Raw genomic sequence first — 17,598 nt, forward strand, 5'->3', positions numbered from 1 at the left:
TGTTTTGTAAGAAGGCGGATGACAGCCTAGAAAAGTTAGACATCCAAAGCAGCAGCAAAATCCCTGGGAGCTGCAATCCGTCAAACGCCATATCGCCCCTCAGGAACCTCTTGGAGAGGTAAATCCTTTCGCTTTTATTCCGCATTCGGAAAAGGCAGAGGACAGTCGGTTCAAAGAGGTCAAAAAAGATTCACCCGAGATGGACGGGGTAAAAATAAAAAAGCCGCAGCAGCAGGTGCCTCTTTATCCTCGGCATCTGCATCAGCCGCCTCTAAATATCTCTGAGGACTCTCCTCACAAGACACCAGTAGGGAGCAGGCTAACTCAACATCTGACGGCTATTACGTCAGATGCTTGGGCATTGGAGACAGTTGCCCAAGGTTACTGCCTGCCTTTTCTACGCATTCCTCAGAGTCATCCACCGGGGAACAGCTCTCGGAAAGTTCCAGATCCACTCCTCTTGCAGGAAATTGTAGACTTGCTGGAGAAAGGTGCCATAGAACCGGTACCTGTAGCGGAGAGGAACAAGGGCTGTTACTCCCTCTACTTCCTAATACCGAAGAAGGACGGAGGACTGAGACCTATCTTGGACTTATGAGAATTGAACAAGTTCCTCAGGAAGGACAAGTTCAAGATGGTAACTCTCTCTCAGATCCTTCAGGCCTTCTAGCTCCAGGACTGGCTGGTATCTCTGGACCTTCAGGATGCTTATTTCCATGTGCCAATCCATCTCAAACACAGGAAATACCTGAGGTTGGCAAATTGGCGGCTCTCATTATCAATTTCAAGTTCTGCCATTTGGGCTGACCTCCGCCCCGAGGGTCTTCACCAAGCTAATGTCGGTAGTGGCTGCAAGTCTAAGGAGGGAAGGGATTCACGTCTACCCCTACCTGGACGATTGGCCGATCAGAGCTGAATCTCCAGAAAAAGCTCAGATCCAGCTAGATTATGTCTGCCAATTCCTTCACAAACTGGGCTTCTCCCTCAATTTAAAGAAGTCACAGAAGATACCATCACAGAGACTCCAGTTCATTGGAGCGGTCCTGGACACTTCCCTGGGAAAAGCCTCGCCACCAGAGGTGAGGGCTCAAGATATTCTGCAGATGGTCACCAAGTTTCAAAATGCCCAATGTCTCCCAGCCTTCGACTTTTTGAGGTTGCTAGGCCTCATGGCATCCTGCATCTTCCTTGTGCCACAGGCTCGCCTGAGAATGAGATCTCTTCAGTGGGCAGTAAGAACTCAGTGGTCACAATTCTCAGGGAGATTGACAGATCTCCTTCAGGTTCCGGACAAGGTGGCTTGAGACCTTCAGTGGTGGGCCTGTCAGGAGAACATTTTGAAAGGAGAACTGTTTTGGAAACCATGGCCCGAGATAACAGTAGTCACAGATGCCTCACTCACAGGGTGGGGATCCCATGCCAACGACTTGACCATCAGCGGCCTTTGGTCTCCATCGGAGTCCAGACTACATATCAACCTGTTAGATCTGAGAATAATCAGACTAGGCTGAAGGCTTTTCTGCCATCTGTACAGGGGAAAAATGTCCTTATAATGACGGACAACACAGTGGCCATGCACTACCTCAACAAAAGAGGAGGCGTAGGATCACTGCCTCTGTGCAGAGAGGCGATGCAGCTCTGGTTTTGGGCAATCCAAGAAGGAATCTCTCTATCGGCAGTTCACTTAGCCGGAGAGAAAAACTTGATGGCGGACGCTCTGAGCAGGCAGAGCACAGTCTCCCACGAGTGGGAACTAGCTCAGGAAGTCTTTCAACAGATCTTCACCCTTTATGGAACCCCTCAAGTGGATCTGTTCGCCACCAGCATCAACAGGAAGTGAGTTTTGTTCAAGGGAATTTCCCCCGTGAGGAGCTCTAGGGGACGTGTTCGTAGTGGACTGGGAGTTTCCACTTCTGTACGCGTTTCCTCCAGTCCCTGTCATTCTTCAAATGATCAGGAGGTTGAGAAGGTTCCGGAAAGCCATGATCCTAATTGCCACGGGTTGGGCCAGGAGAACATGGTACCCGGACCTTCTGGACATGTCCATCTGCCCTCCAATTCATCTTCCACTCAAGGAGAATCTTCTCTCACAGAAGGGAGGTCAGGTTCTTGATTCACGCTTGGCATCTTAAAGGTTGAGATACAAGGATTGGAACCTCCCAGATGACGTCATGGAGGTATTGCTTTTGGCCACAAGGCCAGCAACAAAGACTTTATACCGCTGCCGTTGGAACAAATTTTGCAGCTGGTGTAGAGAAAAGAATATCGATCCCTTTTCATGTGGTACACCAACGGTGTTATCTTTTCTACTCAATTTGGCAAATTCGGGCCTTCAGGTTGGCACTATCAAAGGCTATCTCGCAGCGCTATCGATCTTCAAGCGCACTGCAGAGGAACCATCGTATTTCAGGTTACCCTTAGTAATACAATTTCTGAAGGGATTAACCAATGTCTATCCTCCAAGACCATTCCAAGTTCCCTTATGGGACTTAAATTTAGTCTTACATTTCCTGATGGGTACTCCTTTTGAACCACTCCACTCGCTAAGATTTCTCACCCTTAAAAATGTCCTATTAGTGTCATTGACATCTGCTAGGAGGGTGAGGGAATTCCAAGCTCTATCTTGTAAACCCCCTCATACAATTTGTCATAAAGACAAAGTTGTCCTACAAGTGAAGCCTAATTTCCTCCCAAAGGTGGTTTCTGAATTCCACATCACTCAGAAGATTACCTTACCTTCATTCTATCCTCCTCCCCATACGGGAAAAGAGGAAGAAAGGCTGCATAGGCTGGACCCAAGGCAGGCTTTGAGCTTTTACATCAGCAGACTTGCTAGGATTAGGCAAGCAGACCAACTGTTCGTAGGTTACTCAGGGCACAAATTGGGATTACCGATAACAAAACAACATTTCCAGATGGATTATTTTGGCCATTCTGGAATGTTACAAACTGGCAGGGAAAGAGCCTCCTCAAAATCTTAGGGTTCATTCAAACAGGGGTATCGCAGCCTCTTCGGCCCTCCAAAGAGGGGTACCGATTCGAGACATATGTGCGGCTGCCACAAGGACGTCTGCACATACCTTCACATAATTTTACAACCTGGATTCCTCCTCTAGCCAAGAGACTAGATTTGGCAAAGCTGTGTTGCACTCTGTTCATTCTTGAAGGGAAACATGGCAATTTTACTCCCACCTCCAGTTACACACCACTGCTATGGTAGTCTATCAAGATAAGGAATATGTCAGAGGACACAATCCCTTTGAAGAACAAGTAACTTCTTACCTGGTAACGTTCTTTTGATGGGATGTTCCGCCGACGTATTCCTTATCGCCCCTCCCATCCATCCCCTCAGTAAAATTTCCCTTGTAGTTACAGCTCACGCTCCTTCAGTGTCAATAACCAATTCATGTAAAGCAACTGTTAAACGTCAAAACGGAACTGAGCAAAGGACGCTGCGCAAGTCTATTTATACGCATGATGATGTCAGCGCCGATACGGAGGCTGTCGAGGGACATCGGCTCGAGGGATGTCGACGCGCAGCGCCCTCTACTGAAAAAAACATTCCGAGGCCAGCAAGATGGAGTTGATCTATCAAGATAAGGAATACGTCGGAGGAACATCCCATCGAAGGAACGTTACCAGGTAAGAAGTAACTTGTTCTTCTGCTTGTTTGACATATTATCCTGAACTAATTCTTTTAAGACTTCTGCATTACTCCTAGTTTGAGCAGCCATAGTATAGCAAAGCCATAGCAGTATTTTAAGTGCAAAACTTGTAGCCGTATTATGGGCATCCAAATCTTTGAATTTAGAGTCAATATTACATTTACTACAGTCATGGTTTGGGCTTGATGCTACACTATCCTGAACCACACTAGCATCTTCATTTTTGTATTTTCCAATCCAGACAAACAAGGGGAGCATGAGAGTCTTTCCTTATTTGTATTTGGTATGGTATTAATAGAGATGTCCTCAATATTGGGAACTGGATCAGCAATAACTTCAGATATCTTTGCCGGCCCTGAATTCCCAGAACTCTCTAAATGCGAGATTTGGCCCTCCAGACTGTAGCATAGATTTAATGGAGTTATTGTTATCAAACTCCGCTGGGAAGGTTATCTCATCTCTCATGATAGGGGTGTTTACAAGTAGTTCAGAATGGATTTGCGCCGTCAGTCTGTCCACAAAAAAAAAATGTGATCTTTTTTCCCTTATCAGTAGTAGCAAGAGGGCTTTTGTCACTTATAGCCAAGGGATTCCCCTTATTTGTAGCTTTTTTGTTTGCTTTAGAATTATTCAATTTACTCCTGAGCTTCATTGTATCAATCAAGCCGTGTATCCTGTACACAGGCAGCTGCTACAACTCGGTGGGCTGGTTGCTCAGGAAGAAAAAAAGAAAAGAAAGGAAAGGAAAAGTGATGGCTCAAACAAAAAGCTCTGCAGTCATCAGCATTCACTTATATGGCGCTTCCCGGATTCACGTGATCAAAGGAGTATTTTCTCCCGCAGTCTCACTGAATCCACAGGCTGTGTGTATTATAGGTTTTGATTTTCCTTACCTATATGGTTTTAGTCCTTATGAAATTCCATTGGGAAATTGATAGAGCAGAGTATGCCCGAGTCCACAGCCCAAACAGCCAAAACTTTATTTACAGTTATAGCGCCCTTGGCTCCACTGGTGGGCTATATCACTAGTATACTAGGTTAGGGGGGTAAGTGAGAGGACTTCTCAGTGTCCTTACCACCCTTCACCTGGGAAGCAATAAATGAAGAAACCACAATTAATATTACTCAGTATCACTTAGTCTGCCCCATACAATCTCTGCGAATATCTAGGGTATAAGCAAAACAAGTCTTTTAGCTATTGATCCAGCACTGCGATTGATTGGCATGATGATGAACAACTATTTCAGGATGAGGATGATGACGAAAAATTTGTGTTTAAAATATGCATTCTATGTCAATTAAAATTAGAACAGAAAGAGGTCCCCCAAAGGAAATTATTGGCCAAAATAATATCACCGCATTTTCAGGAAGATTTTGAGAAAGTACTGAAAGAGCAAAGGGCTAGCAATTCCCATGAAGTAGGGCTCCTTAAAAGCATAGGAGCGGTCAGAATTACATGAAGAAAGGGACGATATTACCCCAAGTACGCAACTACCCCATGTCCATCGTGACAGACGAAGGAGTGTTTTGGACCATTGCTGCACTATTGCAGCAAGGCATAATACTTTAAAAAAGGTCCTTCTGCATCCCCTCAAGCATTCTGACATTTGTGGACTCTGACACTGGCACTGGACCAAAGGAAGAACAGACACCCGGGTACAAGTTTACAGTCATCTTTAATACACGTTCAAAAAGACACACTGGAAGCACACAGAGCTCATGCAATCAGCTAAGCCCTCTTTATCTTTGATTGGTTGGCTTATTTGTCACTCATAAAGCCCATATGAGTTCATTATTGACAACCTCTCACTGACTGACATATAGACTGATAAGCTTATTTTAGACCCAGCCAAACACAATTACACATCCTTTAACTCCTGCCAAAAAACAGTCCTTATCTGCTTCTTGAGGTCCTGCCAATTTTAATTGTCGGCTTATACTGTGGAAAACCCCATTTGCTAATTTGTTTGCTGCCAACTAATTAAGTTGATCTGTACTAATTGGTAACTTTCTTGCCTTTACCTGATTTACTATCTATCATGTCTGCTTTTCCCGGAAAAGGGTCAAAGTTAATCTCTGAGATGCTGCCAAAGACCTTCTACTATGTAAGCATGATTCATGCCTTTTTGACACCTGCACTCAAGGCGCCATTTTGTATTTGGCATCCATTTTAAATCATCCCTGTCTGTTCAGCCTTGCTACCAAACAGTGAATTGTTATTTACTTTTGAGCATAACTCATTTTCTATCCAATTTCCAGAATATATTTTTTACATTTTCATGATGACGGTGTAATACCGAGGCACCCTTCACTTCCTGAGTAATTTTGACCCCAAAAATGTGTCTCCCCACATGCACTCTTTTATCTTCAAAAAGCACTATTATTCAGATACTGGAACCATTGATCAGCCTAGTATGTTATAAGTGCTCAATTTGAGGGGAGGTCTAGTACCGTCAAACAATACTATCAGAATCCCCATGTAATACAGCTGTGTACCCAGTGAAAAAGTCAAAGGGAGGGTTGTGGAGATTTATTAAAGATATGCATCCTTTGAATAGTATTGTGGAGCAGAGTTTCCATTAGTTCCCAACTCAGCCATGATTTTGTGTAGCATACCCACCACACCACAGCCACCTATTTTACAGTGATGAAAAAATACTTTCCTTTCCATTCCATTGCATGCAGACTCACAATATCTCACCAGGTTTACGTGTCGTGGGCAAATATTTCAGCATACAAGATTACCTCAAGGGTACTGTGAATCCCCCAGTGTGTTTAACAGAGTATTACACATGGATTTGGCTAACATACAAACACAAAGCATGGTCAAATAGTATGTTGATGACCTAATGGTGTGCAGTACCACAGAGGAGCAATACAGGCAAGATTCTGTGGTGCTTCTAACATTACTAGAAGAAAAGAGATACAAGGTGGACAAGGAGAAAGTACAGTACTGCCAGAAAGAAGCTATTTATTTGGGACAAATGATATCATCAGAAGGAGAAAGTTGACACACAAAAGAGCACAAGCAATTCACAACACACCCAGACCAACTACAGTAAAATAAATGCACATTTTTTTAGGGTTGAGCGATTATTGCCAATCATGGATCTTCCTTTATTCTACATATATCAGACCCCTGTTGGAAGCATTATAAGAAGTACCAGAAAGAGGGAGCTACTCTTCAGTGGACACAAGAAATGATAGCAGTATTTGTTGAGCTGAAAAATGTGGTCACTAATGCCTCAGTTTTAGCAACAACGAATTATGAGAGTTCTTTTTATTTACCCATTCAAATTAGTATGCGATGATGGCTGTCCTCGCACACAAAACTTCATAGGGGTACAAACCCCTTGAATATTAGTGGTCTTTTGGATCCAGTAACAAAGGTGCATTTCCCTTGCAAACAAGCATTGGCTGCAGCAGCCTTTGCTATTGCGAAATCTGATAACGATGGGTTGTGCCGTGACACTGTAGCACACTCCCTTTTTGCAAAAGCCAAAATCCACGCTCACGACACAGCAAGTGTCCGGACACAAAGTGATACTTTGCAACCTTGCATATAAGGTTATAAGGTGCCGCACAGTGACTCCGGCAACCTTCATCACCGAACCAGTAGAAGAAGGCCATTATGTACATGACTGCTCCACATATACAGGTTCATATGATGACATAACCCAAGTTAAGGAGAATAAACTTGAGGGGGGAGAAATTATGTTTGTTGATAGTTCGTCGATGACCGATAAGAGTATTGGATTAAGACACACAGGAGCATCCGTTGTACACAGTAAAGATGGAGATCTTGAGGTAGTGGGAAGAAAAGGATTACAGCCACATTACTCAAATGCATGTTGACAGATAAGTGACGATCTACTCTAATTCAGCATACATAACATCTGCAGTACATCCAGGACTGTCTCAATGGAATTGTTGTCAAGATTGATTGATGCAGGTCACTGCCTATGACAATAGCAATTGTGAAATGCACTGCCCACTCAAATGGAATTGATTTAATAGCATGAGGTAATGATGCAGCAAAAGAAGCATCATATTTGACAGACACATAAGAGTTAGTAGCATTATCAAATGATGAAAGGGTGAATAAGACACAAATAACTGAACACTAGAATGCATTGCCCCTAAGACACAGAATAGTTACAGGGATGCGCACCATAGCAAGAGCAGGAACTGTGGACAAGGAGGGGCTGCTCATTGTCTCCCAAAGACCTGTTATGGGGGCAGAAAATCGCTGGAAAGCCTGTCATGCCCTTAGAATTGTTGACAGTAGCATTAGACCAACACACTGTCCCACACATGCATCCAGAGAGTATGTCGCATCAGAGTTGGGAGGAAAGCTGGTTTATTCCTAATTTGCATGAGCATGTTGCAAATGTTATTGTGAATTGCGTAGTGTTTCAGCAATGTACTGCAGGTCATACATTGAGGATGGTGAATGCAATATTAAACCGCCCGTGTGGGCCATTTTGGCATCTTCCTATAGATTATGTTGATATTATACAAACTATGATAATGGCTATCATATGATCGTCATGGTCTCTCCCTTTTCATGCTGGATAGAGGGAGGTCCTTGTGCTCATGCAGATGCAAAATCAGCATCAAAATTCCTTGTGTGCAAGGTATTGCCCCGGTGGGGGGAGTGTGTGAAGTTTTGTGATCAGATAATGGGCAACACTTTGCAAATGAGTTGTGCAAAGAGATTCCCTTTTCATTGGGCATAAGAGACTAGGGAAGATAGATACAGCACAAACAGCGTGGTGGAACTACCGAATGGCTTGCCAAAAGAATATATTGCTAAATTAAGAAGTACGCTTAACAAAAATTGGCTCTACTGTTTGCCTCTGCCTCTTTTTGTCTTACGTAATAAGCAAGGTTCAGATCACCACCTCACCTCGCATGTGTTGGTTACTGGCCGATGAATAACTGATCCCCCTTGTTCCTGCACATGCCCTGTCGAATGCCCAGAGTTCTGCTGCTATATTAGGAGATGAATACTATGCATATTTCACTGGCATGATGCCTTGAGGTTTATTTCTCGCCAGGTAAAGCTTTGACAGGGGGACCGGTCGCAACCAACAACAGACAAAAGGGGCTCACAGACACAGCAGCATTGATAACACTGCTGTACCAAATGTACACTGGAGACACTGTTATTCGTGCACAAGTGAAGAACGCCCCACCCATTTTACAGGACTGCACAATGTGTAGTGGGTCACTGAATCAGCTGTAAAGATTTGTGCCCGCAAGGCATGGCTCCACCTAAGAGACGTCAAGAAGAGCAACAGCAGTGCCCCCCCATCCGACGATATCAAGCAAGGAGTAGAGGAAGAGGATTCATGATGAACATTACGTTATGCCGTTTTGTACGTCCTGTGACCAATGCAGACTCAGTCTCCATTTTCCACGATATGAGACTTCACTTAGCAATGACTACATTATTATGGATCGTAATGCGTGTAGTCATTTTCCTGTTTTCTCTTGCTTTCCTTTGGATTGAATATAGTCAACATTTGATAAAGAAGGAAGAAGAAGAAACATATGGAGTAGAAAATAGTAGCAGAAGTGTAAGAGTAAAAAGAGAAATATTTAATGAAGAAATATGTTATGTTATTGGGCATTTGTATAGCGCCTTTCATGACTGGTATGATTTCAAATGCTGGCCGCAGTCTAGGTCCGTCGAGAAAGTAGGGTGGTAAGTAGTGCGTGTGTGCACTCAGCATATGTGCAGCTAACCCGAAATGTGTGGTGGGTAGCTGCATTCTACTGCTAGGAGTAGTGTGGAGCTTGTGTGAGAACAGTAGTATGTGTGCAGTTAGGCCAAATTGCCAAAGCTGCATTCTAGCAGAGGTGGTCCTTGTATGTGAGATTTTATATGCAGCTATGCTGATTGTTTCGTGGGGATAGCTGCGTTCTGAAGATTGTTGAGGTGTGTCTGGTGGTTTAATTGTGCGCAGCTAGGCCAAAAATTAATCATGGGGGATAGCCGCATTCTTTTGTTTTTTGGTGCAGTGGCGAGAGTCCACATATTGGTAGCTGTGTACGAGTATCCGTACAAGTGGAAGTGTTACCATGTCCCTGCCAAATTAACCTTTGCTCCCTATTATAGAGGTTTGGTGCTTTAGTTCTCCAGGTCTAGTGTGGACTCAATTCTGTTTCGCCATGCAAGGCTTTACCTCTCTCTGGCTTAACAATATTATCAATGTTGAGTTGAGTTTGGCTGCTTCACAGGCCTGCTTTAGAGTTCAGTGTTTAGGTCTAGGCATGGCAAAGGGATGCAAAAGTTAGAGGCCATTTTGGTGGTAACAGTCCTGCTGCTATACTTGGCCAAGCAATTGCATATCTACAGTCCGCCATCACTGTGTCTACCTGTGTTGCTTGTTGGTTAACAGCTTCTCAATAAGCAGTTAGATCCAGTTCAGTTCTGTCAGAATTACGAGTACTTCCTAGATATGTGGTTGTGTACTCAATGAACCTGAAAGGTCCAGCATCAAAAACCAGGCTGTGCTATTAGTGCTGTGCCTGTCTGGCATTTGTAGGTGCAGCGACGGATGAGTATTCCTAGTGTAGTGTACGGTTTGTGTTGTAGGAGACAGCTCATTGTCGTAACTTATAAGACCTGTCCTTGCAAGAGTCCTCACACGATTTAAGAGTGTAGTTAATTCAGTGAAACAAAGCTAGCCCAATCATAATGTTAGAACATAAGTGCTAATAGGTCCTGGGTTCCGAGTCCCAGGTATTACTTTACAGCGGATGGCTTTCTATTCCCGTTCTAGTTTATGGTTTGTGTTGTGAGCGACAATGCATCATTGCCCCTTACAAGAACTGAACTTGCAAGAGACATACCCTGATCTGAGAGCGTAGTGCATACCAGGTAGAAGACAGAGACAGCCCATTCATAGCGTTAGATCATAAGTGCTACTGGGCACAGTGTTTGGAGTGCCGGGCATTAATTTCCAGACAAAAAAAGGGTAAACGCAATCATCACATTAGCGCATAGGTGCTACTGGGCATTCATTGCCGAAGATTTACAGAGCCAACACAATCATAATGTTAAACACAAATGTTACGGGTAACTGGACTCTGTGTCCCGGTCATTCTTACCTGCCCGTAGTATTGGATTCCATCATTATCATTGAGAAATCATTATGAAGATTTTTGTTCAGAAATTAGTATGTTGTACAGCCACATGCACGAAGTGGGTAGGGAGCGATTGAAGGAGAGTTGCTATGTTTGCTTGCTCATTGCTCACGTCAGGGATGCCCCCATGCTCTTTGTAGCTCAAGAAGTACCAACATACACAGCACACTGCTTACTTCATCTTGCATTTTCCATGACGAGGGGACTATTTCAGGGACATTAGGCCTATGCTAAATGGGTTGAAAGAAATGAGTCTCCAGATGATTTTATTAAGCAAAAGAGAATGGCGGAAAGATTGGGATCCAAGAATATAGCCATGCATTATACACTCCAAGAACCATATAGAGGTGAAGTATATAGAGAACACAAGATCTCACAAAATGCATGAATGCCACTGGAGCAGTAATACCGTGGTGCTGGACAAGGCCACAGTTACACATAATTAGACAAGTGTTTACAAAAGTTTGGTGGGTAGAAGGGATAATAGGATGTAGCGCAGAGGCGATGATTAGACTCTATGCAGTTATAATCTGCACGTTTGGTTAGTAAAACTGATTCGCTCTTTCTTCCATCTCTGCTAATACACGCCCTTGTAGACCAGGTCATTTAACCTTGCCGCAAACGCATGTTCAATCGGTTCTACGTTATTTCGCCGCTGTATTTTTCATTGCAGGTTTTTTCATCGCCGTTTTTTTTTTTTGGGGGGGTAGCCACCCAAACCCCCCCTTTTTTTTATTCCCTTACACCCACAACCATATATTTAATGTTTTACCCCCCCCCCAAAAAAAACGCGATGAAAAATACTGCGGTGAAATGCGTGTATACCGTTCAATCAATACCCGTGCAGCTTATTTATTGAACCTCCCTTTAGATTAAACCACTGACTTTGTTACCCATATTACAGGACTGTATTACCATTCCGGGCTGACGCCTCCTGTTTCCATCGTCACATAAATAGGACAAGATAACCATCCTGTATAACTTTCAATTACTTGCCAAGTAAGTGTCACTTTAGGGTTATTCTACCTAATATACATGAATAACAAATTTGCTTCCCAGTTGGGCTCACAGGATTGTGTGTCTTTGTGTTTTGTATGCTTTTAGGGAACTAAGAGACTGCTATACTGAGAATTAATGCAGCCTCTTTAGGATCAGTTACCGACATTAATAGACGGTAAGCCCCTTTGTACATCTGATTATCTGAATGATGTATGATGTACCAATTCAATGACCCCCTACTAATAAGGTTGTGGTCTGCTTTTTGAACTTAGGTTTGGCCTGGATTTGACCCTTTGTATTCAAGACAAAGTTGCGAGGACATTCATCATACCTTGCTCGACTGTCCTCTGGGACCTTATCAAGATCCCACACAGTCACGCCAATATCGACGTGTCAAGCTTCTTTTGTTGTCACCACCACATTGGGTTTTGAGTGCTTCTCTGCACTGACCCATTAGCTCCCCTGAAGAAGTTCCTAACGGCAATTCCAACTATTATAGGAATGAAACATGTAGGGTTTTAACAGTTACTATTGTCAAGTAACAAGGAAAGTACAAAGACTTTGAGAGGGATGCACTATAGGTACTTCTGGACCAAAGCATCAATAATAGAGAACAATTGATTTTCTTTTCACCAATATTCTCTGTTTATGCATTTTGTGTGGTTCTATGTACTCGGGTATTAAGGTCTGAATAATCCTGAAATGATGTATTTGTGTACATTTGTTTATCCAATGTGATTGTAGTATCTAGGAGAGATGCAACTATTGTATGATTTTGCACATCGTCAGTCCATTGGTGACTAGCACTTAGCACTTTGTTGAAGCACTGGTCACTTTGTAAGTTGTTTTAGGTGTTTGTTTTTAACAAAAGTCTTGTCCTTTATCTAAATTAAATTGTAAGTATTTTAAATGAATAACCATTGAAGTCCGATTGTATTTTCCATGCACTTCGCTTTGACATTGTTTGAATTGGCTTGACAGTGTGATATACCTTGTACTGTCCAGGGTACTGTGAATCCAAACCTTTCATAGGCAAAGGAGCCCCCCGTGTTTTGCGTTTAAGAAGTGTCAGCTTTGCTCCTTAGGTTCCTCTTCACATACCTGTTTTCCCCTCAGATGTTTACGATGATTAGAATGGCCAAAGCAACAGTTGCATTTCTTAATGATACATGTCGAGCTGAATGGAAGAAATATGCAAGGTTGCTCACCTGGGTGGATGTGAAATCAGAACCCATGCACATACAAAGACTTGTACGCCCTTCCTCATGTTTCAGATAAATTGGAACAGAACAAATGGGGAATAACACAGGGTGTAAACGTATCATGGACCTGCCAGGTATGCGACTGGGCACCACAGTATTAATGGACCATTATTGGCCATGTGGCACAGGGCACACATGCACCTTCCACCAAATTGGTATTTGTTCTCTTACTACCTTACACTTACCGACATTAATGTTGCCTCAGAGCCATGTTGTGGCAATAGAACAACCTCCATCAGAAGTTTGGGGTTACAAAGGAGCAAGAGGGAGAATTATTTCTCACAGTTGCACAGCGATTAGCAGCAATCCCGACCAAATACAGGCTGTTCCGCAAAGGTGCTGTTTTTTTTTACATCTCTGCTGACCTTTGATATACAGGTGGCAGCAAATTCAAAGTGGCATCAAATTACTAGGTGGGAGTTATTGCAGCTAGAAAATTCCACAGGAAAAGGTCTGAATGCCATTAAGGAAGAAATAAGGGTGGTCACACAGATGGCTCTCCAGAATAGGTATGTGTTGGACCTCCTCAACATTATGGAGGGAGGGGTCTGTGCACGAATAGGGGCCAGTTGCTGTATGCTATCACCAGCAAATGATGAAGAAAACAGCAGTTTGACGGATGCCATAACTGCCCTGCACACATAACATACTGTGAGAAACATGAGGGCATTCTCACTCCTACTTCCCCTTAGATCCTCTGCACAGGTGGCCAGGGAAAGGCCATCATTCTTGGATCCAGACCCTGGGGGTGGAGAAGCGAGGAAGGATCACCTGGGTGGAGGGTCTTTGAGGTTTGGGAGTGGAGAGCCCTTGGGCGAGGCATGGTATACCCATTTTCTAATTGATGACCAACCTAACCCACCCTCAATTTCCATGGGCTATTATAAGCCAGCTCCACTCATATTCCCACATATGACACTTGACAGTACTGAGACGAAGAGGAGGCAACGGAGAGCAGTGAAGATTACACCTTTTCACCACTTTGGTGCTAGGACGAAGAAGATGCCTGATGGGAGCTGTGAGGGTTAGGCATGTCCCTTCAGGCATATCCCTTTAATTGTGGTCAGGCAGGGCTAATGGGACATCCACACCTGCAGCCTGTCAAGGGACTGCAGGTGTATAAGAGGAGACCAGCCCAGCATGGCAGGGCATGACAAGGGGAGCAACAGGAGGAGCAGTAGACTCTTATGACGAGGCAGCTGTGGTGCACCAGAGACAGAGCCAGGACGCCGGCAACTATCCCGAAGGATTTGTGTGACCCAAAACGAGCGGGCTGAGTAATTTCCCCTGGTCTGGGAGCCTTCATCTCCAGGTGCGAGTAGCAGGAGCTGCGTATGAAGAGAAGCTTGGTGCAGAGAGGACACTGCCTGCATCCAGGAAGAAGCTGTGGAGCCGATATGCAGAGAATCGCACGGAAACCGAGTGGGACTTGTGCCGGTGGATTTCCTAACTTCCAAAGTCAGGAGGAGGTTGCGGGAACCACCGGGAAGACGAACATCAAGCCGGTCAGTGTCGCAAGGGCATGTGGGCACCGGGGCACTTCTGAGGGATCACAAATGGATATCGGTCGTCCGTGCGTTCAAACCAATACGTGCATATTGAATACCAAATTAATTGGAAAATTTACTTTGAAGCAAATAAGTGTATATTAAATAACGTACTGAATGAGATCTTACAATTGAGCGACATAAGTGCTGAACTGAAAGTAAAACAATATTAAATGTATGTTGTACCACATTTTGACTTGAACTTTGAAATCGAATATATCCGAGGCTAAAGAGAGCCACACAGTGAACTTTGATGAGTGACTGCAGTCTGTCAAGGCCACGGATTGGCAAGGGGGTGTGACACATGGTGGCAGAGCCTATCAGGAGAACCCAAACAAGTGCAAGAATACCCATAAAGCCAAAAAGGCAATAAAAGGAACTAAGTGGTGGCTTGGGCAGCCATGGAGTAGGACGTGCTTCCTGAGCAGCTCCGGAGGATCCGACATATGATCCATGAAAACTACCTCTAAAAACGCACCACTGGTTCCAGGATTGACCACACATGCATGGGAACGTGTGTTCTGCTCACTGTATAGAGACCGAGAGAATTGTAAGCGGGATTCTGGAGGAATTGCTCGGCAAACGATGGCGGCTGCCGAAGAGGCGAAATAGAGGCGGCGGCCGCGGGGAAAGAATGATGATGGCGAAGTGGAGACTAAGCGAAACCCCTGTGGAGGTGAGCCTTGTGTCGCAATGGCTCGTGTGCTGACCCGGAAGGCAGGAACCCGGGGGCACCGAGGGTGCGAACAGATAGGCCGCACCACGATAAGCACGGGAAGCGCTCGCTCGGCATTGATGAGCAGCAAGCTGCGGCGAGAGGCGGCGGATGGTGCGACTGCTTGAAGATCACTACAACAGCCGATAAGGGTGGAAAAGACGGTCGGGGAGGCACAACGAAGGCCGGAAAATGTCGGCGCGAGGGGCCGTGGGCAAGAATAAGAATAAACAACCCACAATGGATATTTCTGCCAAAACACAACATTCTCCTGCAGCCATCGCACCCAAAGGCCTGATGGTACCAGCGGAGGGCACCACAGCGGCTGATAATCATCAGATTTTAGAGGCCATTACGGAGCTGAAAGACACTTGGGGGGGGTTGCGATGCTGGACCTGCGCACTTCCCTGGAGGCTAAAATTGAAGCAGTGGGCATTGAAGTCTCCCTGCTGAGGCAAGATGTCAGGGGGCTGGCGGAACGAACAAGCAGCCTGGAAGGTGCGGTGAAAACTAACACGGACACCAGCACTAACAATGCAAAGGAGATCCATGTCCTTAAACAACAGGTGGCTAACTTGGAGTCTCGAGCAGAAGAAGCAGAAGGGAGAGCGAGGAGAAACAATATTCGCGTGGTGGGCTTGCCGGAGGGTGAAGAGGGCCAGGACCCGACAGACTACATCGAGAACCTACTCCTACAAGGAATTGGGGCTGGCAAACTCTCGCAGGGATTTGCAGTGGAGCGTGCACACAGAGCCCTTATGAGGAAGCCGAGACCAGGGGCCCCTCCACGGGGAATAATCGAGAAAATATTGAAGTACAAAGACTGCAAGAAAATAATGGAGTACTTCCGAAAAGGTGGAACAATCGAAAGGGCCTCGAGCACCATCACGGCGTATCCGGATTATACTATGTTGGTCCAGAGGCAATGGTACAGCTATGTCACCATCAAAAGGAGGCTGCTTGCGGCTGGGATAAAATATATGCTTCTGTACCCTGCGAAATTGAAGGTGGTGCACAAGAGCAAAATGTATTTTTTTGACACTCTGGAAGAAGCAGCGACGTGGCTGGATCTGCAGGGCTGCCGGAAACAAGACACGGAAGAGACCCAAGATGGACGCGATAAGTGACTGGGATACGGTATGCATACTGTTAAGGCGGCATGTGAGCATCCCAGGGGTGCCTAGACGAAGGCTAAGAACAATGGGGGGGGGGCTGTAGGAAGCTGATATTTTGATAAAATACTGCTGATTGTAATGGACTTGAAGGACTGGAATATAGTGGCGTGTACATGTATTCAAATTGTATAGCAATGTGTAGTCAATCTGATGTGCCATAGGAGCGGCAGGGCGAAAGCACCCTAACCCCCGAATTATAGTTGTAGTAGTAGTAGGTTGGCCACTAGGGCGGTCTCACCCTGCGTAGCTTCGAGTACAGGCGAGAGCCAGAAAGAGCTAGATGCGGGGGAGGCTGAGTTCCAGGGATGGAGCTGGGCAACATTTGGGGGGTGTGATGTTGGGGAAGGGACGGGAGGCGGGAGGGAGGGGGAGCGGGAAGTTTGGTATGTTTTTGGTTAAAGGGAATTTAGAATGGGATGCGAGCCTATACAGATTGGATTGGAATTCTAAGTCAAACTGCACCTGTGGGAGAGGGAAGGGAACTGTAACAAGCCATGGGGGACCTTAAGATACTTGCATGGAATGTGCAGGGGCTCAATAGCTACTTAAAAAGGAACAAAGTTATGTTGTACCTGCGCAGGTAGAAAATAGATATTGCATTGCTGCAGGAAACCCACCTTATACGAGAGAGGATGGACACGATCGCAGGGAAGTGGAAAGGGGTGCTGGTTGGCTCATCGTACTCTGCCTATGCAAGAGGAGTGCTTATATGGGTGGCGCCACATGTCCCTTTTCAGCGATTGCAAGTGGTGGCTGAGACAGACGGGAGGATGGTTATGCTGAGGGGACTGGTGGAGAACAGGGAGATAAGCATTGTTAACACGTATGCCCCGAACCAGAACACAGCTGCGTACATTAGGACATTGAGTGCGAACCTGAGCGCATGTGTAGGAAGCGCAGTGATCTGGGGAGGGGACTTCAACTGCGTATTGAACCCGAGGGTGGACAGATCGGATGGGAAGTTGGATAGACCGGCCCCTGCAGCTAGGGCGTTACAGACATTGCTGGATGACTTTGGGTTGGAAGATGCATGGAGAGTGTGGCACCCCTGGGAAAGGCAATATTCACATTATTCTGCCC

The 17,598-nt window shown here is 45.2% G+C and overlaps 1 protein-coding gene across 3 annotated transcripts in view; it reads left to right on the forward strand.

Moving 5' to 3' along the window:
• The window catches only part of PCBD2 (pterin-4 alpha-carbinolamine dehydratase 2), an 820,621-nt gene that overhangs the window by 751,427 nt on the left and 51,596 nt on the right, over positions 1-17,598 (forward strand). Inside the window, exon 4 of one of the 3 annotated variants that reach the window (XM_069652580.1) lies at positions 11,725-11,797. The exons of the other annotated variants lie outside the window; for them this stretch is intronic. Coding sequence (XP_069508681.1) covers positions 11,725-11,748 — 24 coding nt within the window. The 3' untranslated portion in view covers positions 11,749-11,797. Of the gene's footprint in view, positions 1-11,724; positions 11,798-17,598 lie in introns of those variants that run through there. 3 annotated transcript variants of the gene reach the window in all.

Source organism: Ambystoma mexicanum, chromosome 3p (assembly GCF_040938575.1).
Source record: "Ambystoma mexicanum isolate Mex_15411 chromosome 3p, UKY_AmexF1_1, whole genome shotgun sequence".
In the NCBI taxonomy this organism is placed as follows: Eukaryota; Metazoa; Chordata; class Amphibia; order Caudata; family Ambystomatidae; genus Ambystoma; species Ambystoma mexicanum.